This window comes from Pararge aegeria, chromosome 25, assembly GCF_905163445.1.
Source record: "Pararge aegeria chromosome 25, ilParAegt1.1, whole genome shotgun sequence".
NCBI classification, from domain to species: Eukaryota; Metazoa; Arthropoda; class Insecta; order Lepidoptera; family Nymphalidae; genus Pararge; species Pararge aegeria.
Genome location: NC_053204.1, coordinates 8,985,013 through 9,007,110, shown reverse-complemented (window position 1 = coordinate 9,007,110; position 22,098 = coordinate 8,985,013). Strand labels below are relative to the sequence as shown.

At 38.1% G+C, this 22,098-nt stretch overlaps 1 protein-coding gene across 1 annotated transcript in view; it reads left to right on the top strand.

Annotated features, from left to right (window-relative positions):
- LOC120634761 (protein enabled) overlaps positions 1-22,098 on the top strand; it is a 49,844-nt gene that overhangs the window by 5,018 nt on the left and 22,728 nt on the right. Inside the window, exons 2-9 of the mRNA XM_039905539.1 lie at positions 7,580-7,745; positions 10,761-10,916; positions 13,875-13,990; positions 14,707-14,929; positions 16,281-16,393; positions 18,250-18,355; positions 19,235-19,285; positions 20,725-20,928. Coding sequence (XP_039761473.1) covers positions 7,580-7,745; positions 10,761-10,916; positions 13,875-13,990; positions 14,707-14,929; positions 16,281-16,393; positions 18,250-18,355; positions 19,235-19,285; positions 20,725-20,928 — 1,135 coding nt within the window. The remainder of the gene's footprint in view (positions 1-7,579; positions 7,746-10,760; positions 10,917-13,874; positions 13,991-14,706; positions 14,930-16,280; positions 16,394-18,249; positions 18,356-19,234; positions 19,286-20,724; positions 20,929-22,098) is intronic.

Genomic DNA, 22,098 nt, shown 5'->3' with positions numbered 1-22,098 from the left:
TTCTGCTTTATATCTTAGTATAAGATTGGTGAAAAGTTTTTGTAAGTTAACTCTGATAACGCATGGTCAGTGGCCTGCACTGGGTTTTTTACCAGGGTATGCATACAGTGGAAAGATTGACAAAAACGCCGAAAATCGTCCTACTATACGAGTTATGTATCAATTTTGGGTAGGCAGTGCTTTTGTGAATGTACAAAGTGCACGCCACTGCGCATGGTTTCTATGGGCCTCTTATATCGGCTCAGAGTCACTTAGCGGGCAATAGGGATAGCTATGCTGGGAGTATCTCTATAGTGATCAAATCATAAATGAGGAGATTCGTGGAAGAACTCGAGTTACTGACATAGCTCATCGAGTCGCGAAGTTGAAGTGGCTTTGAACGGGGCACATAGCTTAGAGAACCGATATATTCTCCTCTTCTTTTTTTTTTCTAATTCTAAGGTTGCTTGGCAGAGATCGCTATTAAGCGATAAGGCCGCCTTTTGTATTACTACTTCTTTCGATATGTTTCTGTTTTTGTTATATTTTAAATATGTTAATGTTGTGGTATACAAATAAAGAGTTTAATAATAACCGATGGACGTTGGGGTGCCAAGGTGCTGGAACTGGTCACCGGTAAACGCAACGTATGTAGGCTCCAAACGCGGTGGACAGATGACATCAAACAGGTCGATGGCAGCCGCTGGAAACAAGTGGCCCAGGACCTGGATTCTAAAACTCCTTACAAATCTGCAGTGTGAAGGGGGGGTCAGTGACAATAAACACAACTTTCTTCTTTAGTATTTTAATTATAATTTATTTTTCTTTTCTTAATACACATTTCACACTCTTTGTTTTCACGTCTTTCCACCTTCCCATCAACTCCCTGAATCCCCCGTCATCCACGTCGATGCCTTTTCGTCGATCAATCACCCCACCACCACCGCGGGTTGTGATTGGTCGACGTTTTCCTGCATCAACGTCATTAGTTAAATAAAAGTAACAAGTTCTACATTCTAAAAGTAATAGAATATTTTTAAATAATAACCATTTATGTGGGATGACGGTGATTTAAAATTAATATTTAACCGAACCTAAAAAGTGGATGTCAATCGGTTGAAGTGATACTGATGACGAGATTATGGTGTGCCGAGTGTGGTGGCAGATGAGATTCAATCGTCACCCCCCTCCCGAGGGTGTCGTACGAGGCGACTAAGGGAATATAATGGTGAACAGGCAGCATCGCCCTAGCTACAGCAGCAGGGCTAGCGCAGGCAGGAGACAAAAATTATATCCCTCGATCAGTGGCTTGCACTTCATACATGCACAAAAGCACTGCCTACCCTAAAATGTATATATAACTGGTATAAGAGGAGGATTTTTGTGTGCAATTCTCCTGCTGTATGCATACCCTGGTAGGAATCCCAGTGCACGCCACTGGCCTCGATTATATCCCCTGGCAAGGGATATAATTACCATGTCCACCTGCTAATGCACGGGAACAGGGAATAGGAAAGGTTACCCCCGTTTATTATTATACATCATTTGGATATTATTTCCACTTGTGTTCTAGTCTCACTGATTAGAAACAAAATATATGTATTGCGAAGAAGCTGTTGGTGTTCCTTTAATAAATAAATAAATAAATAAATAGATATCTTTGTTTCCTGCCCAAGCTAGCCGTGCAGTCTAATAAAAAAAAAAGTGTCTGTACTTATGTACACGCGTTAGAAGTTGTACTTCTTTTGCGTAACAAGATTAAAATCTTTTCGAACATTTTATCTTTAGCCTTATTCTACGTTTGTAGAAAAAAAACGACAGTAACAATAGAAAAAAGGTATTGTTTGATTTACTGAAAGTCAACTGTCAAACCTTTTTTAGAGAAACTACAATGTTGACTATAGCTAACTTCATGGTTCGGTTAATAGTGACGCTTAGCGCGCGCACCGTAAAAGTTTACTGTCATAATTTTTCCCTAACGCGCCAAAAGAAGTATAACTTCAAAAATGCCAGCCCTAATTCAACGGAACAACGTCGACATATCTTTAACAAGAATCTTTTGCAATAACGTATAAAAGTCAATCAATCTCGTTTAACCTGAACCCAGCTATCGGGACATTAGTGATATGACCTTCTGAGGCAATCTGGCCCACGTCCGCCCTCGGCCGATTCTCTTGCATAACTGACATGTTGAACTTATGTACACTGCTTTTTGTTGCTAGGCCATGGTTTTCAACATCAGCATCTCTTAAGGATACTTGAATTTTTTCAATTCCACTACAAGTTAAGCGTTGACTGCAAACTCACCAGCTGGTATATCATGATGCAGTCTATGATATAGGTGGGCTAACGTGTTAGCTGTATGGCAGTTTTTTTTTATTGTAATAATTGACGGACCAAGCATAGAGGGGTCCTCCTTTCGCCGTACGTCTACGCCGGAGCACATTAGCAGTGTCATCCGCAGAACCGCACTTATGAAAAGACGGGTCGGTGCCTTCCTCGCAACTCGGTGCAGGTAACGATCGAAAAAACCATGTCATAACCTGCACGAGCCGCATAGAGAGTGAGCCATGCTTCCGCTTAATCCACTGGCCGAGAACCGGACGGATGGCCTCTATGGTGCGGTTACCATAGCGGGCATCCTCCAGACTAGCTTTCCAGCGGTCCCGCATCCTCAAGGCAGCCATCCGCTGCACCCTACTTCTTCGAGAGCCAATCGTTCCCCTCTCGCCTGTCTTTCTATTCTAACGAGATGCGTCTCAGCGAGTACCTCCGCTTCCAGCTCCCAGGGGGGGGAGTGCCTGCTAAGACGCACGCAGCCGCAAAGGCAACAGTAACCTTTGCGGCTTTCGTAGAAGCGCCCTGATTAGGGCCCCATACGTCGCCATGCTCCTCACTTCCCCTGCAAATAGACGATGGCATAGGGCTCCAGGGCCTCCCTCATTTGGAAGCAGTCAACCAAGTGCGGCAGCTGTCCCCACCACTCGAGGAGCAAGTTGACGAAAGTGCTCCTTGAAATTCCACTTGCGGTCTAAAACAAGGTCTAAGTACTTCATGTGGGCCCTGATTTTGACCGCTTTCTCATACACCAAGATGCTAGAATGCGCCGCCAAGCCCCATCCCAATTCTGGTAACCACCAATTCAGTGGTCACCGTGGCCCTCCGCGCCGCCTCCTCCTAGCTGCTTTCTCGGACGTCAATCAAAGTATCGACCGCGTAACGTATTATTCTCATCCGAGGGAGCTGGATGGATGGCCCAGTCAAACCCCATATTCCACAACAGGGCTCCGAGGACTGACCCCTGTAGAACCCCACAGGTCACCCGTCTCTCCTTCATTTCCCAGTCCAGTTGAGCAAGATGTTGGTTTACTCGAGAGGCCAAATCTCTCTCTAGCATCTTGCTCACCTCATCGATTAGGAGTTAGGACGATTGGTCTGTAAGCTGAGTGAGATTCCTGACCTTCCTTTTGTAGCAAAACCAAACGTCCTTCCTTCCACACCTTAGGGAAACGTCCCGCCTCGAGGCAGTCGTTGAACAACTGCCTCAGACGGCCGCCAAAGTGCTCCAAAGCCATCATCAGGACCCTTCCCAGGACTACCACCGGTCCTGGTGCCTTCCTACTCTGCCGCAAGCGATCCCAAGCCTCAGCTATCGCATCTTGCCTCTGACGATTCAGTATGGTCGGCCCCACGGATCCCTGTCCAGGGTTGCCAAAAACTCCTTATTGGCAGAGGCCATTTTGGCCATTCGATTATCTATTAGCTATGATCTCCTCTAGGAGATCCTCTTCGGACGCAATCAATAGCGTAGGCTCGCGCCTTGTACTGTACGACACGGAGAGCCGCGATTTCCTGTGACCACCAATACACAGATCGCCGGGCGGGAAGGCGCCTCGTCCGGGGCATTGCTACATCACACACCCTCATGAGGGGGGTCCCCCTGACGGAAAATGGAAACCCACCGCCTATTCACAAGGCTTGTTAGGAACACGTCATGCACTGTGCCGCCCTGTGTCCAACAACCAGAGGCGTTGGTTTCAGCCTCATGTACCGATAATTACACCGACAGCGACGCCCTTTAGACCGGAACACGGCATTGCAACAATGCTGCTTAGTTGTATCTATAGCTTCTTCTTTAAATCGATTAGTATTAGTGGTAAGCTAGACAAACTGTCATCATATATAAAAAAATAGTATTTATGTAATTAAATATTTTAAACTAAGATATTCGTGGTTGTGTACCCGTTGAACTAACTATATTTAAGAAGAGTATTTATGTGTATATAGGTATATATGCAAATACATATGTTTATTAATATGCACCAACTACCTCTTATCTTGAGCTGTGTTTAACGCCTTTGGTTGCCTGGAAGAGATCGCTATGTAGCGATAAGGCTGCTAAATTGTAAACTTTTTGTTAAATTTTTATTTAAATTTTTTTATATGTTTATGTGGTGTACGATAAAAGGGTATACAGGCATTCATTCATTCGTCCATCATAAGGTTTAAGGTTAGTTTTTACCATAACAGAACCCTAAAAATAACTCCCTAAGGCCGGTCTGTATACATATAAGTACCTCGGATACCTTTATAAATACGAGACCAATTAATGTAGCAACGTTTAAATACCTTTTAATTAGAATAAGTGAAATGAACGCGTAGGAGAGTTTTACGTAACATTTTGCGCAAAGCTTAAGCCACCGACAGGGTATCGGTACGTAACGCTTTATAGTGTAAGAGACTGCGTTAAAAATTTAAAACACAGTATTGCAACAAAAATATATTATTAACTTCGCCGAAGATATATAACCTGATTGCTTTATGAACGTATAGAGGTAGTTGCTAGTATTTATTTATTTAAACTCTTTATTTGTACACCACTACACAGTTAGGAAAATAAAGGACGAATAGAGAGAAACACAAAAAACTGGAGTAGAATACAAAAGGCGGCCTTATCGCTAAAAAGCGATCTCTGCCAGGCAACCTTAAGATTAGGAGACAACAAGAGCGAGAACAAATAGGTGGTTTAAAATTATTATAAACCTACATACCAATAACTACATACGAATACATAAACAAAATATACACAAATAAAAACATAAAATAAAATATTTATAAATAAATTTAAAAATAATAAACTAATATATATTCTGAAAAGCTATATTAATTAATAGTGATATGAAAATAAAAACCAGTCGTCTTATTGCGCAAGATAATAAGCTTTAACTGCATTTTTAAACATATCAAGCGATTTTGCCTGTCGTATGTTCGTAGGGAGAGCATACCACAATTCGATAGTATGTATTTTAGATTAGATTTTTCCTTCACCGTTGAAGCAAGTGATATTTTAATTGCTTATAACGCACATAACTTAGAGGAGTTAAAAGTGCGTGCTTCGATTCTAACTCGCCTCCACAAAAGTGAAGTCGAAGTCCCCCACACTGGGCTATCACCGCTTTAAAATTTACTTATTATTTACTAAACTAGTAATTTAACGATATGTCGATGTATTAAAAATGTATTTTTTTTTACTCTACTGCTAAAGAAGGTGGGTAATGTTTATCGAGTGTATATATGTAATTTATGTATTATTTTTAGACACCCATAGAGCCTAAACGGCACTCGTATTTTTATGTGAGTGGCGTCTTAATCTTGAGAGTGATACTGGGTACTTCAAAATAAAAAAAGATGAAAAAAATATGCGTCAATATTTGCCATCTTTATTAAATAAATAGAAGAACTGAGAGGATAGAAACAAGATGTTAATAAAAATATTTTATTTTGCTTTTGAAAAATCTTAGTTGACAGTGTTAACAAACGCAGTTGGAGGCATCTGCTCACTCTGAGATTTGTTGCTCTATATAACCAAACAAATTATGAGAAGTGAGCGTGTTATCTCTAATCGCTTTGTACCTTTTTTGAGAGTTTGTCGTAAAAGGTAGATTAGATTATTGTATTAGGCCTAGTAGGTAAGCAGTTTCGATGATGGAATTAAATTATTCTCGGCTTCACAACTTTCACGTATCTACATAACAAGTGACGCATCAAAGGAAAATTTTCAGAATGATAGGAATATTGTGTTTCACGGAATATTGCAAATCAATTTTTGCTCCTTGTCTCCGGTGTCTGACTCATAGAATATTTATTTGCTAAATATGGGTATTAATATATTGAAGTCATAAAGTCCCCTCCATTCTTTGCGACAAAATAGGCGTGCAAATATCGTCGCTAATGATTTAATATTAAATCATTCTAAATCATCATCATTTTAGGAATAAATTGTAATAGTTATTGTAAAGATAATTGAAAAAAATTATAATACAACTTCACGATAATTGCGCGCCGTCTCTGACAATGAGTATACAAAGAAGTTGAATCACTTTAATACAATCATCTTAGTTCAGTGCTGCAGCATTTATATTGAATGCCTGTAAAATTGTTTAGTCCGGGAAATTTACAAATCTCTAAGAGAAATTTAACTACGATCTTTATCAAATAAATCAACATAGCTCGGAGGACCGATAGACGTTGGGGTCTTAAGGTACTGAAAAGGCGTCCCCGCACCGGTAAACGCAGCGTACGTCCAACGAGGTGGACAGATGACATGAAGCAAATTGCTGGGAGCCACTGGAGGCAACGAATGAAGGAACGAAAAAAAAACAATGTGTAAGCCGTCGCGGCACGCCTATCAGATGTGAAACATCGAAACTGTTTTATATAAGTTATATGAACAGTTTACGACAGGAATCAGATATTGCATACTGAAAAGATAAAGCACCTACGAATTTGTAGAAAAAATTTGTAATGCCTTATTTAACACATACCTCTCCTTTTTATAAGGCGGTTAATAATTACTGTTTATTACAAAATTAATACCTATTCTTTTTATGATTTATTGATTTTCATTTTTTTTTAAATTCTTAACCATGCTTAAAAATATAAATGTAAAACACTATTAAAAATGTATAAGAAAAAACATCCACCTTCCGCTTTGGCTTTTGAATGCCCAAGCAACCGGCGGTCAGGGCTTCAGAGTGAGGAACCTCCTCACAATACGCGCCGTTTCAAGGACTACTTCTGTATCCGACCCTTGATCCAACAACCAAGCGATAGCTTCTTAAGATGTTGGCCGAAGCTTTTCGCGAGAAGACCATTGACTAAAACGACGCCTATTCTTTTGTATTATTAAATACGAAATACAAAAATTCAATCATATAGCGTAGTGAAGCGTCGCCAACAATCAGGTTTACCCTCCGCCTATAAATGTTTCACATTAAAAAAAAATCCTGTGCAATTTATTCACACACGGCAGAAGTATAACTTCTGAAAAGTAGCCTACGAGAGATTGAAGTGGATGTAGAGTATTAGAACTATTAGGATTAATGTAAGGTTTATTATTTAGTTTCCATGGTGACTCAAATAGGTAAAAAAATGTATAATGTTTTCTATCTCACTCTGTCCTATGCATTTTATTTTGTATGGAATAAAATTCTATGGAATTATTTTTCCGTGTCATCTAGTTTGAAAATCCCAACGATTCTAAAGAAGTTTCGTATCAAAAAAAAAAAAAGTTCTTATTTTAAAATGTGTTTGTCCCCAGCGAGCAATCAATCAGCAGCGCCCGCGCCTCCGTCATGGTGTATGACGACGCTGTGAAGAAGTGGATACCCTCGGGCTCCAGTTCCGGCCTGTCCAAAGTCCACATCTACCATCACACGCAGCACAACACCTTCCGAGTGGTGGGCAGGAAGCTGAACGACCATGAGGTAAACTACCATTTAAGTGCTGGCCTGGTAAGTTATACTTAAATTTTAGGGTAGGCAGTGCTTTTGTGCATGTATGAAATGCACGCTACTGTTGATGGCCCATCAGAATCTGTATTCTGATGGGCCATCAACAGTAGCGTGCACCACCCCTCGTCTTCTCGCGGTAAACAAAACATAAGTTATTTGACCCGACAGACAGTGACCCGGCTTTCTGAGTCCAAGGCCGTGGGTTCGATTCCCACAACTGGACAATGTTTGCCACGGAGGTCGTTAGAAACCTATTATTTAACTAGCTGTTTCCCTGGGATAATAAGTAAAAAAATTCAAAAAATTCAAAATTCATTTATTTCAAGTAGGCCCAATATAAGCACTTTTGAAACGTCAAGTCTGTCTGTGTGTAGTGACTCTACCACCGGTTCGGAAGGTAGATTCTACCGAGATGAAGCCGGCAAGAAACTCAGCAGTTGCTCTTTTCCAATATCAACAATTTACATTTAACATTTTAAAATTCATTTTTCTATCTCGTGAGAGATGAAAGCGGAGCCGGATGCTTCCAAGCAACCTTGTCATTAAGAAATTTATCAATTGTATAATAACCTCGGTGCAATAAATGTGTTTTAACACAATATTTAAACTTATGCATTGGTAGGTCCAAAATTACTCATATTATAAAAGCGTATACTCAATCCCAAGTAGTAAATAAACTTTCGCATTTATAATATTAGTAACGATGGCCAGAGTTAGACAATCTGGGGTTTTGACTGCATAAGTAATTTAAATTTACCGTGAGATGGTGACAACAAAAAAAACCGGCTAAGTTTGTTGTGGGCTCTTCTTAGACCAGGGCGCGTTTGGAACCCTCACAGCTTTAGGTTTAAGTTGGCGAACGAAGTTATCGCCACCCCCTTACAATTTGTTATTATGTACCAATTATGTACCTAAACTAATATATGAACGCTTCATAAGTGCCTGTGATAGGCCTTCATGAATAAAGATATTTTGAATTAAATTTAATTAAGTGTCATGTAGAGTTACGTAAACCAATTTCTGCACTGTGGGCAGAATCGTGACCGACCCTGAGTCGTCAAGTATGGATCAAAGTAACAGATGTTACAAAAATAACAAAACTCAATGTGTGGGTTTCCAACCCACGGACTACTTTAGGCCAAATAAACTTTCTATCAAGCTTATGAGCTTATACGAGAAAATAGATCAATAACAGTAAAAAAACTGTTGGAAAATCCAAAAGTATCCCTCATAATCTCATTCATTTCAATAAAATTGAGATTTTTTGTAAATATATGTATATATAGGTAAATATGCATGTTTATTTGAATGCATCACCTTACCTCTCTTCTTGAGCTGTGTTTAACGCCTTTGGTTGCCTGGAAGAGATCGCTATGTAGCGATAAGGCCGCCAAATTGTAAACTTTTTGTTAATTTTTTATTTATAATTTTACCATATGCTTATGTGGTGTACAATAAAAGTGTATTCATTCATTCATTTATTCATTCATAATAATTAAACTCGATCTAATTATACCGTGAAAAGTAATAGGCTTCTATTCCTCAAAATACTGAAGCCTTTAAAAAAAAACCAACTCGATAAGTGAAGTATTTCGCTCGTTATCGTGACCACAAGATACGGGATCCGCACATACAGACACACGAAAAAGTTCTGTCCTGGACGTACTTTTTTAAAGAAAATTTTTAATTCGTTTTAATAATAAAAAGAGATTCATAAATATTATGAGTGTTAAAAATAGTGTTTTTTCTCAAAATTGGTGGACTTCACACGCCTTTGAGATCGCATCAGTAGAGTCAATACACACAGACAGACTTGACGTTTCAAAAGTGCTTATATTAGGCCTACTTGAAATAAATGAATTTTGAATTCTATGAATTTTTGAATTTTGAATTTTTTGAGAACGTTATGGAGAACTCCCAGGCATGTAGGTTTCCTCACGATGTTTTCCTTTACTGTCGAAGCAAGTGATATTTTAATTTCTTAAAACGCACATAACTTGGAAAAGTTAGAGGTGCGTTCTGGGATTCGAACTCGCCCCTCCGCAAGTGAAGTCGTAGTCCTACCCACTGAGCTATCACCGCTTCGCTTGTCAGTTTTATTTATTAAAAATAAATACCAATCTCACTTAGAATATAAATAAAAATACGTTCTCCATAACACATGAACTATATTATATCACTAGCAGTTGCCCGCGACTTCCTCTGCGTTTAATTTTGTTTTTTGATGTGGCATTAAATTTAGTTGTAGTTCTAAAAAAAATTTAAAGTATTCAGTATCGCTAAGCCTTAAATGAGGGGTTTGCTGCTGTCCGTTGAGGTGTTCTGTCCTCTACACAGTTTGGGCAAAATAAAACACATATAACCTCTGTAGTACAAAAATAATTAATTAAATCGGTTATAATTTGTCGGAGTTATGGTGTAAAATCGTCAAACACTTTCATCCCCTCTCCCAAAGGAACCGAGCTTAATGTCGGGATATAAAGATCCCGACATTAAGCTAAGAAAACATCCTATATTACTTCTAACACTTCCAAGAATATGTGTACAAAGTTTCATGAGGATCGGTTAAGTAGTTTTTGCGTGAAAGCGTAACAACTAAACTTACATTGACATTTATAATTATAAATATTAGAAGATTAGAAGAATAGGATAGGATTATTATTGGACATTTTTCACGACAAAATTTGCTCTTTTAGGAAAATAATTATGGCAAAATGAGTGTTACTTTTGTTTTTATTTAATTTTGTTGTATAATTTTCGCTTTATACTTATAATCCCTAAGCAATTGTGGTTATTGTTATCGTTTATGTATAACTAAGTTGTGGAAACTTAATGCTTTATGTGATATAAAAATACGGCTCTGCTCTTATGTTGATGTACATAACAATAGTACTGTTTGTTTCCCTTGACAAACTAATAAATAAATGAATAAGTAGATGAATACAACATTTTTGCGATTCTTTGTTACTGTCATAACGTCTATTCCAGGTGGTGATAAACTGCGGCATAGTCCGGGGTCTGAAGTACAATCAGGCGACTGCCACGTTCCACCAATGGCGGGACGCGCGGCACGTTTACGGGCTGAACTTCTCGTGCCGCGAAGATGCGGACAGCTTCGCACGTGCCATGATGCATACTCTCGAAGTAAGTAACCCTCCGACCTGGTGCATCAAACGTATGCTTTCATCTACACTTTAACCTCCATAGGTCTTTTGTAGGGAGTTCCAAAATCCACGGTCCTGGGCCGCTTGTTTCCAGCGGCTCCTAGCGACTCGTTCGAAGTCGTCTGTCCACCTCGATGGGGTCCGACCAACGCTGCGTTTACCTGTTTGGGATCGCCATTCCGGCACCTTGGCACCCCAATGTCCATCGGTTCTCCGAGCTATGTGCCACGCCCATTTCAAATTCAGCTTTAAATAATAAATAAATATACTACGACAATACACACATCGCCACCTAGCCCCAAAGTAAGCGTAGCTTGTGTTATGGGAACTAAAGATGACTGATGAATATTTTAATGAATTATATATACATAAATACTTAGAAAATACATATAAACACCCAGACACTGAAAAACACTTATGCTCATCACACAAACATTTTCCAGTTGTGGGAATCGAACCCACGGCCTTGGACTCAGAAAGCAGGGTCGCTGCCCACTGCGCCAGTCGGCCGTCGAACTAGCTTTGCAGCTAGCTGAGCTATGTCGTTAACTCTGGGTCTTCTACGGATCTTCTCATTCCTGATTTGATCACGTAGAGATACTCCCAACATTGCTCTCTCTATCGCACGCTGAGTGATTCTGAGCCTTCTTATGAGGCCCATACAAATATATGAAATATGAGGCAAACGTATGTATGAACGCTTTATAACTGCCTGTGGTATGTCTACATAAATAAATATTTTTGAATTAGAATTTTGAATTTGCACGGTTGGGGTAGGGAGCAACATATAGAGAGGTGAAAGAGGGTGGAGGTAATAAGGGCTGGAGAGGGCTACACCGAAAAAACCTTAGCTCATAAGTGACAGAAGAGTATCTCCTTTGAAAACCGCAGACTTAGTAGTGCAGATATGGAATTTATTTCTTTGGTGTCTTCGCTACTGGCCCTGAAAATACATACCCTACGGTAATTATGAAGTATCCGCATAACTCGTCAGAATGCAACTACAGTATTCTTCAAGAAATATTTTCCGCATTCCTCTCCTATTTCCAGCGATTTTTCCTGTCGCTCATTATAAGCTGTGTATTGTGTTTGAAAATCGGTGATTATCGCATAGTGACAAGACAAAAAAAAATTCGTATTCTTGCTGGAATGGTAATCCTGACTTACCTTACAATAACTTTATAGTAATTAAGGTACAGAGTTTTCCTTATAAACGTACGCAGTGACAACCAGCTGTGTAACGGCCGATCTATGGGCAGTGATCTTGCTTCCTGAGTCTAAGGCCGTGCGTTCGATTCGCACAACTGGAAAATGTATGTGTGATTAACATGAATGATTTGCAGTGTCTGTGTGTTGGATCTATATTAACTATAAGTATTACAACCAATCCGCACTTTGTCAGCGTGGCCTTTGCCCCTTCTCATTGCCGTTAATGGGTTGATGTGATAAGACTAATAGTATTTATGTATTATTCATACAAGTATTCATCAGTTCTAGTACCCATAACACAAGCTACGCTTACTTTGGGGCTAGATGGCGGTGGGTAACGACACTACATAATATATTTATACAACGTGTTACCGAATTACGAAATAAATTTGAAGAATGCATATGTGTATTCCATAAGGAATCACTCTGTAAAAATATTAATCAAAAAAAGCCTTTTTATTTTTTCTATACAAACGAATTCAAAACATTTTAAGTGACAACCCTATTGAAGATAAAATACCGTAACGGGCATAGTATAGGTACTACGCTACGCTACGAGACGCGTCCCTTATAAAGTGACAGGAGTCACATGATGTTTATTTTGCATGTGATGTTAGGGCTGTATCTGATTTCTTTCTGTAATAACTATGGCAGTGGTTTACTCAAAAACTATAGGGTTTTCGGTTTCACAGATAAGTCTAAGAGGTGGTACATAATGTTCAAAAATTCAAAATTCAAAATTCATTTATTTCAAAAAGGCCTGATTAATAAGCACTTATGAAACGTCAAGTCTGTTTGTAGTGACTCTACCACCGGTTCGGAAGGCAGATTCCACTGAGAAGAGCCGACAAGAAACTCAGCAGATTGCTCTTTTCCAACATCATTTTAAAGTTTAACAATCTTTAGAATTTTTCTGTTTTGTGAGAGATGGGAGCGGAGTGGCCTGCTTCCAAGCAGCCTTGTCGTTTAGGAATTCATAAATCGTGTAGTAACCACGATTTATTAAATGTGTTTTAATATATTGTTTAAACTTAGGTAAAGGGAGATCTAACATTACCTTCGGTATCATGTTATAAATCATATACCCTTCCCCACAAAGGATTTCTGTACTTTTCTCAGATGATATGCAGATATCACTAATTTATGTGCGTTTCTAGTTAGTCGACTGTTTACATCGACTTTGTTTATAATTATGTTTTGTTTAATAAAGATTATCTTAATATATATAAATCTCCTGTCACGATGTTTGTCCGCGATGGACTCCTAAACTACTTAACCGATTTTAAATAAAATTGGCTCACCGTGAGCAGTCTGGTCCAACTTAAGAGATAGGTTATCTTAGATCTTTAATTATTATAGTCGCAATTTTATTTTATTGCAAATTATTTGTCACATGTTATATATATATTTATATATATACTACAATACTCACTTAAGGCTAAGCGATACTGAATACTTTAAAAACAAAATCAAACGCAGACGAAGTCGCGGGCAACAGCTAGTATTATTATAAATATATTGCGAGGCTCCTGTAAGTATACCTATTTCTTTAAATTTGGTACGAATTGATTCGCGTGATCTAAGTTTATATATCGAGTATGTCTCTAATCCTGTGAAGTATTATTTCGGTTTTCATTGTAACGTTGTATATTATTTATTTCCATTTCACCCCATAATCCCTTGATGACTAACTTGTAGTGGGTTAAAAATTAAAAATATTAACTTGCAGATCCTAGCGAACAAAGTGATGAACAACACGGCGCCCCCTCCACCGCAGCCCCCCAACCCGCCTGTACCCTACAATGGGCACATTAACACTCACTATGACGAGGACATGGGATACAGGTAACTAGCCTAGTTGCCGATAGCCTTAGCGATAGTTGGTAAGGCTTCAGCTTTCCTTTTGTGGAGTTTTTGGAGTTATGTGCGTTTTAATTTAAGCAATAAACATATCATCATCACTTGCCTAAACGGTGCAGGTATACTTCGTGAAGAAACCTGCATGCCTGAGAGTTCTCCAAAACGATGTCAAAGGCGTGTGAAGTCCACCAACCCGCACTTGGCCAGCGTGGTGGACTACGGCCTAAACCTTATTCTGAGAGGAGACCCGTGCACTGTAGTGGGCCGGCAATGGGTTGGTGAAGATGAGGGATGGTAAGTCCTCGACATCCGTTTCGGGGACCCCGGAGTTCTGTCCCGGCACGCGCCTCTTAACTCTTCGGACGATCATGCGAGAGCACCTATTATATCAAATACTGCTAAGTTAGGATTATCACCAGCCAGGGGGACCGAGCTCCTCCCGGTCCCCCTGAAAGCTTGACTTTGTCCCCCTGAACTCAGACTCAGTGTTAACTTTTTATAGTAGAAAGTACGTTTTAAATGGTAGGCATTAAAATATCACGGAAAACAAACACTTTTGCATACAAAAGTGAAGATTGACAGCAAATTTATAAATAAAATAAAATAAATAAAAAATTATAGCTTGGTTCGTCAAATGGTGCAAGCAGCGTCTTACGAAAGTCCGTAATTTAAGCGTTGCTTATGAATAACTCTCGTTTCAGAACAATGACCCGAGAGGATGCGGCGATACTCCAACAGCCGCAATACCACGCGCCGCTCCATCAACAGCACATACCGCCGCATCAGCAGCACCAGCCGCAACACCAACCGCAGCACCAACCGCAGCTAGCACCTCAACACCAACCGCAGCTAGCGCCGCAACACCAGCCGCAACCGCAACACCACCCGCCTAGTCAATACCACGCGCCGCATCACCATCATCCGGTGAGGATCTAAATCCACGAAAAAAAAAACAAAATAATAATAATTTATTTGCTAGAATTGCGGGTCACAATAAGTTCATTCACACTAATTAAAATACACACCCACACAATCTACTGGCAACGACAGTGTGCAAATCTTTTCTGATTCTACGGAATGAGATTCAAACTCATTCGGAAAAAAAATATGAAATGAATTAAAGGAAAATGATAATATATATATATTTAAAGATTAAAACAGCGTCAGCATATCGCGAGAATCGTGTGCTAGCATCTATTCAAAGCAAAGTCACATAAAGAAGGTCTCTCATGAAACAAAAAAAAAACTGCGTTTTTTGTTTGTCTTTGCTTAACGCCATATCTAAGTAACCAATTGACTGGAGTTAGATGGAAGGACGAAGAGTAACAGATGCTACTTTTATTTAAAGCATCAAATTCAGAGGAAAACATACATATATCTACATTCGAAACTAGAGTAAAAGTCATAACAAGATTTCTATTCATTTTCCCCTTTTAGTACTTACCATTTTTCTTGATGCTTATTTTTGATAAATATATATATGCCATTACGAAATACTGTTGAAGTATGCATAAGTATATTTCATAAGGAATCACTCTGTAAAAATATTAAATCAAAAGAAGCATAATATCTCTCTCATACATTTAATAAAAAATAATTATGGGTACTAAGATAGCTGATGAATATTTTTTTAATAATATATTATAGACTCTGAAAACTTCATCATTCATCATCTCAGAGTTTTTTTTCCAGTTGTGGAAATCGAACCTACGGCTTGGAAACAGAAAGCAGGGTCGCTGCCCACTGCGCAACTCGGCCTTCAAATTTGATATTTTTCAAGAATAAAAATTGTAATTATTTGTATTTTTGTAAACATTATTAAATTTTTGTAACTGTCAATATCTCAATTGCGAGGTGCAAGGTGCAAGTAACTTCACTTTAAATTTCAAATACCACCCTAAAAACAATTTGCATGCCATCTTGGCGTGGTACAGTTAATATCTACAATTTTTTTTCTGTATCACCTATTTACCTATATCAGCAAACAAATAAATAAATAAATATACTACGACAATACACACACCACCATCTAGTCCCAAAGTAAGCGTAGCTTGTGTTAATGGTACTAAGATAACTGTTGAATATTTTTATGAATAATATACATATAAACACCCAGACACTGAAAAACATTCATGTTCACAAACATTTTCACGGCCTTGGACTCAGAAAGCAGGGTCGCTGCCCACTGCGCCAATCGGCTGTCAAGTCAACTAATAAAAATTGATTGACTGATTCATGTGTTTAATAGTGATGTGTGCGTTCTGTCTTATTCCAGGCCGCACCGCCAGTGAGCGTGGTCCAAAACGCACCCGCGCCGCCACCGCACGGCGTCCACACGCTACCGCACGCGCCAGCGCCGCCCGGCCACGGCCACCACCGCACCAACAGGTAACATCTTGGGTTTCATATAGAGCTTTTTGTGACAGAGCTCGTCCGAGGACGTAATGGTGTCGGTGCGATAAAATATAGCGTGGTCGTTATTGGGCATAGCTTTGATGGGATGGTTAACTCCCTACAAGAGAACAAAGTCAAAGTCAAAGTCAAAAATATCTTTATTCAAGTAAGTAAGTAAGGCCCATTAGTGGCACTTTTGATGCATACATAAGAATTACACGGTAGTGAGATGATGGCGATAACCACATTCGTAAACTTAAAACTAAAGCTACGAGGGTCGTCAAAGGTCGTCAAAACTACCAAACGCGTCCTGGTCTAAAAAGAAGCGCACAACAAACTTAGCCGGGTATTTTTTTTGTTATCACCATCTCACAATGTCATTTTAAATTATTAGAAGAGCAACCCGGTTAGAGCAATAATTCACACCCAAGCTTTTTTATCGATTACGTAGTCCTTTATACTATAATAGGACTTTTCTATACAATGAGCAGCACTGCACGTCCATTGGTTGACATGATGACGATCATCATCATCATGTCAACCAATGGAGTAACCCAATGGAGAAACGTTAACGCCGTAGTCCACCGAGCTGGCCCTGTGCGGAATGGTGGACTTCACAAACCTTTGAGGACATTTTGACGTGACAACGTCTTATAACGATGGAGCCGGCTGCACGCACGAAAAAACATGACGTATGCGGCGTTACCTCGCTCTGAGGCGTTCCATTCAAGGCTTGAACTGCAAGCGAGAGCGCGGAACGAGCGACAAAGAGGCACAGTCGGCCTCCGCGTTCGACATCTGCCTCTCTCCTACTTGAGTGAGCGATGCGTCCGCGTGGACGGCTTCTATACAATAATACATTTACATGTATTTTGCAAGGATGTAGTGCAGTGAAAAGTGAATGTGGTGTCAATTGTTTATAGCAACGATAATATCTATCAAACAAATAAAATTAAAATTTTCTTTTGAAAAATGCAACCATTCCATCAGTATTTTCTTTGATGTTGTCACGTTCAACTATCGTCAGTAAGCCGACTTTACAGACAACCAACTTTTTTTTATAAATTTAAAATGCATATAAAAAATTTCGGAACCGACAGGATTTGAACCTGCGACTCTCTGGCAATCGCGGCCTGAGCGCTTTCTCTAATTAAGCTACGGCTCTCCTACCGTCGATGCCGAAATTAGTATTTGCCTTTCACATCAGTCTTATAGCGACTTTGAGGACATTATGTAATTTTTTTTTTTCGGTGTTTGTGTAGCTGGTTAACCCTAATGATTTTAACAGTGTAACGCGGAAACAACAAGGAAGCTTAACATTATGTAGAACTCTCAGGTTTCCTACGATGTTTTCCTTCACCGTTGAAGCGAGTGATATCTTAATTCCATAAAACGCACATAACTTGGAAAAGTTAGAGGTGCGTGCTGGGATTAGAACTCGGCCCCGCGAAAGTAATGTCCCCACTGGGCATTTCTTTCATATTTTATTTTCTTTAAGTGGTTTTCGAAAAATTAAGTTTTTCATGTCTGGTTGTTTAAATGTATATTATAAGTATTTATGTATATTATTCATAAAAATATTCATCAGTCATCTTAGTACCCATAACACAAGCTACGCTTACTTTGGGGCTACATGTCGATGTATCCACCACACGTCAAGACCAATTTTTGGAACACGAACGATGTTAATAATTTTTTTTTTTTTTTTTTCACCGATGATGATGATGATTATAATGAAGTATGAACCCTGTAACAGTTCCGTTTTTTTTTTTTTTTTTACTAAACCTGTTTTAGAAAATTACGATCTAGATTCCCCAGGCAGTGCTCTTAAACATTATTTTTGTTTCCAGTGCCCCGATGCCACCAAACATGTCTCTCTCAGCCGCTTCCACCATCACAGCGCCACCGCCAGTGCCGCCGCACCAGAACCTGCCAGCGAACCTGCCGTCTGCTAACGTATGCCCACTATGAACTGCTAAAGTACACCATATTAGACTGGCGCAGTGGGCAGCGACCCTGCTTTCTGAGTCCAAGGCCGTGGGTTCGATTCCCACAACTGGAAAATGTTTGTGTGATGAGCAAAAGTGTTTTTCAGTGTCTATATGTATTTTCTAAGTATTTATGTATATATAATTCATTAAAATATTCATCAGTCATCTTTAGTACCCATAACACAAGCTACGCTTACTTTGGGGCTAGGTGGCGATGTGTGTATTGTCGTAGTATATTTATTTATTTATTTATTTATATGCATGATGACAGTAACAAAGAAGGTGGCTTCGGCCGTGGCAAGTTGTCACCCTACCGACCAAGACGTACCGCTAAACTACTTAACGTTCCGGTAAGGTCGCGTAAAAACCGATAAGAGGTTAAATACAACTGCCATCAACCGTTAACTTATAGTGAATAAAAAAAAACTCCAGTATAACTACTACACACAGAGTTGAGAACACACAGAATCCTCATTCAGTCATAATTGCATGCAGTGCTTTGTGTCAAAAACAGAGAAAACGCCCCGCGCACGTCTCACTTCACACCCGAATGTTGCTAGCTCACAAACTTTTCCCATTCTCCCTATTTTATGGTAAACGTTTAGAACATTAGAGGTAAAAAAATTACTGTCAACTGCTATATTAATGAAGTGTCCGCCTGTTCGAGAAACGCTACTAAAGTTGAGTAGTTTTTGATGCTTCAATATTATTCGTGGACACGGTTTCTGTATGTTCTTCATTCTGTAACCGATAGATTGGCATAAATTTAGAATAATGAATGCCGCATGTAAGCAAACATCGCACGTTTAGGCGTAAACTAACAGTGAAATGTTTACATTTCCAGGGTCCAATAGCACCCCCCACTCCACCGGCTGCTCCACAGCCCCCGCCCATGGTAAGAATTTTAATACACTACATTTTCATACAAGTGCGTGGTTACTTTTTAGTTATAGTTAGAGTTAGAGTTAGAGTTTATTTTGTGTTAAATTTTGTATATGGGTCCCCGACCTGAAATAAAATGATTTTATTTTTATTTTATTTTATTTTTATTGGCGCAGTGGGCAGTGACCCTGCTTTCTGAGTCCAAAACCGTGGGTACGTTTCCCACACCTGAAAAATGTTTGTGTGATGAACACGATTGTTATTCAGTGAGTGTTCATCTACTATAGTCGTAAAAATGTAATAGGCCCGTTTTGACATTTGTCATCGCGACGTAACTAGTTATGGAACCATAAGACTCTGTACTCGATACTCACGATAAATCAATTCAAGTTTGTATCAGTACTTGATTCATATTATTATGTATTGTAAAGTGTTCGTTCGTTCAAAGTATTCCTTTAACTTCACAACCAATACGCGTGACTGGCTGTTGATTATACGTCAGCTTTTCAACATGTTGAAACAGAGTTAGTACTATATAACAACAAACACAAAAATCGAGTCAAATCACTATGTTTAAATTAATGTCCAAATTAGAAGAGCCATAGTTAACGTAATAGTAAACAATATATATCAAACTTAAACGAGCGCACAGTCAACTTTACAAGATGAGGAACGAAAAATTGCGCAGTGCGCGCGGGGACGCTTCAGTCATGTGCCGCTTGGTCAGATACATCATCTCAGACTCATTGTTTAGAACCCATTTTGAGAACCAAGCTTATTCTTTGCAGTAAAGATAACTACACAATATTTAATTTCGATATTCAGTAAAAAAATGGTTACAGCTCTAGGATAAAAAAAAAAAAGACTCAGAACGTAACTGTTTTCGGAACGTTTCGCAACAATTATAAATTGCATGCTACTATGAAGTAAGCGCAAAAAGAATACTCGCGATATATTCTTTCATATTATTTAACGTCCCAAAAAAATTTACGTATTTTTTAAAACACTGTATGTAATTGATTTTTATTTTTTTGTTTCTTTCAGTTTCGTTCCAAGTTACATTCTATGGTCTTGCACAAATGTCAAAACGGGCCTATTACATTTTTCCGACTATAATTATAAGTATTAATGTATATCCCTACTTCCCTACTAATATTATAAATGTGAATGTAAGTTTGTTTGTTACGCTTTCACGCAAAAACTACTCAACCGATCCTCATGAAACTTTGTACACATATTCTTGGATGTGTTAGAAGTAATATAGGATATTTTTTTATCCCGACACTAAGCACGGTTCCTTTGGGAAAGGGTTTGAAAGTGTTTTACGATTTTACACCATAACTCCAACAAATTATAACCGATTTTAATAATTATTATTGTACCATAGAGGTTATATTTAAAACTGAATATAGACTAAAAACTTTTCGTCTATACGTGTTCATCTCCTTACAGCAACAGACTCCGCCCCCACAACCTCAAGCGCCGGCTCCACCGCCCCCGCCGCCGCCTCCAGGCGCGCCCCCGCCGCCCGGCGCCGCCCCTGCCGTGACCCCCGCGTGTCCCCCGCCCCCACCGCCGCCACCGCAGCCCCCCGCAGCCGACCTGTCCGGCCTTGCGGCGCAATTGCAGCAGGCCAGGCTCAAACGGCAGGCCAAGGTATCACCATCATTTATTAAGTATTTATACTAGAGTATTAGTTTGTATATATGCAAGGAATATATTTTATATATTTGTACATATCTTTAATATTATATATTTATATAATATATATATTTATTTTGATATTTATTTATTTTATATATAATATATATTTATTTTATATTTTTGTACATATATTTAATATTATATATATAATTTAAGTGCATTATTTACTTAAGTACATTATGTTCTTAAATACATTATATACTTAAGTGCATTATTTACTTAAGTACATTATGTACTTAAAAACATTCTATATACTTAAGTAAATTATATACCTAAATACATTATATACTTAAGTGCATTATTTACTTAAGTACATTATATACTTAAATACGTTATATACTTAAATACATTATAAACTTAAGTGCATTATTTACTTAAGTACATAATATACTGAAATACATTATATACTTATATAATATACTTAAGTACATTATATACTTAAATACATTATATACTTTAAATACATTATTTACTTAAGTACATTATGTACTTAAATACATTATATATACTTAAGTACAATATATACTTAAATTCATTATATACTTTAAATACATAACATACTTAAGTGCATTATTTACTTAAGTACATTATATACTTAATTACATTATATACTTTAAATACATTATATACTTAAATGCATTATTTACTTAAGTACATTATGTACTTAAATACATTATATACTTAAGTACATTATATTCTTAAATATATTATTTACTTAAATACATTAAATACTTAAGTGCATTATTTACTTAAGTAGATTATGTACTTAAATACATTATATACTTAAGTACATTATATACTTAAATACATTATTTACTTTAGTACAATATATTCTTAAATACATTATATACTTAAGTACATTATATTCTTAAATACATTATATACTCTAAATACATTATATACTTAAGTGCATTATTTACTTAAGTACATTATGTACTTAAATACATTATATATACTTAAGTACAATATATACTTAAATACATTATATACTTTAAATACATAACATACTTAAGTGCATTATTTACTTAAGTACATTATATACTTAATTACATTATATACTTTAAATACATTATATACTCAAATGCATTATTTACTTAAGTACATTATGTACTTAAATTCATT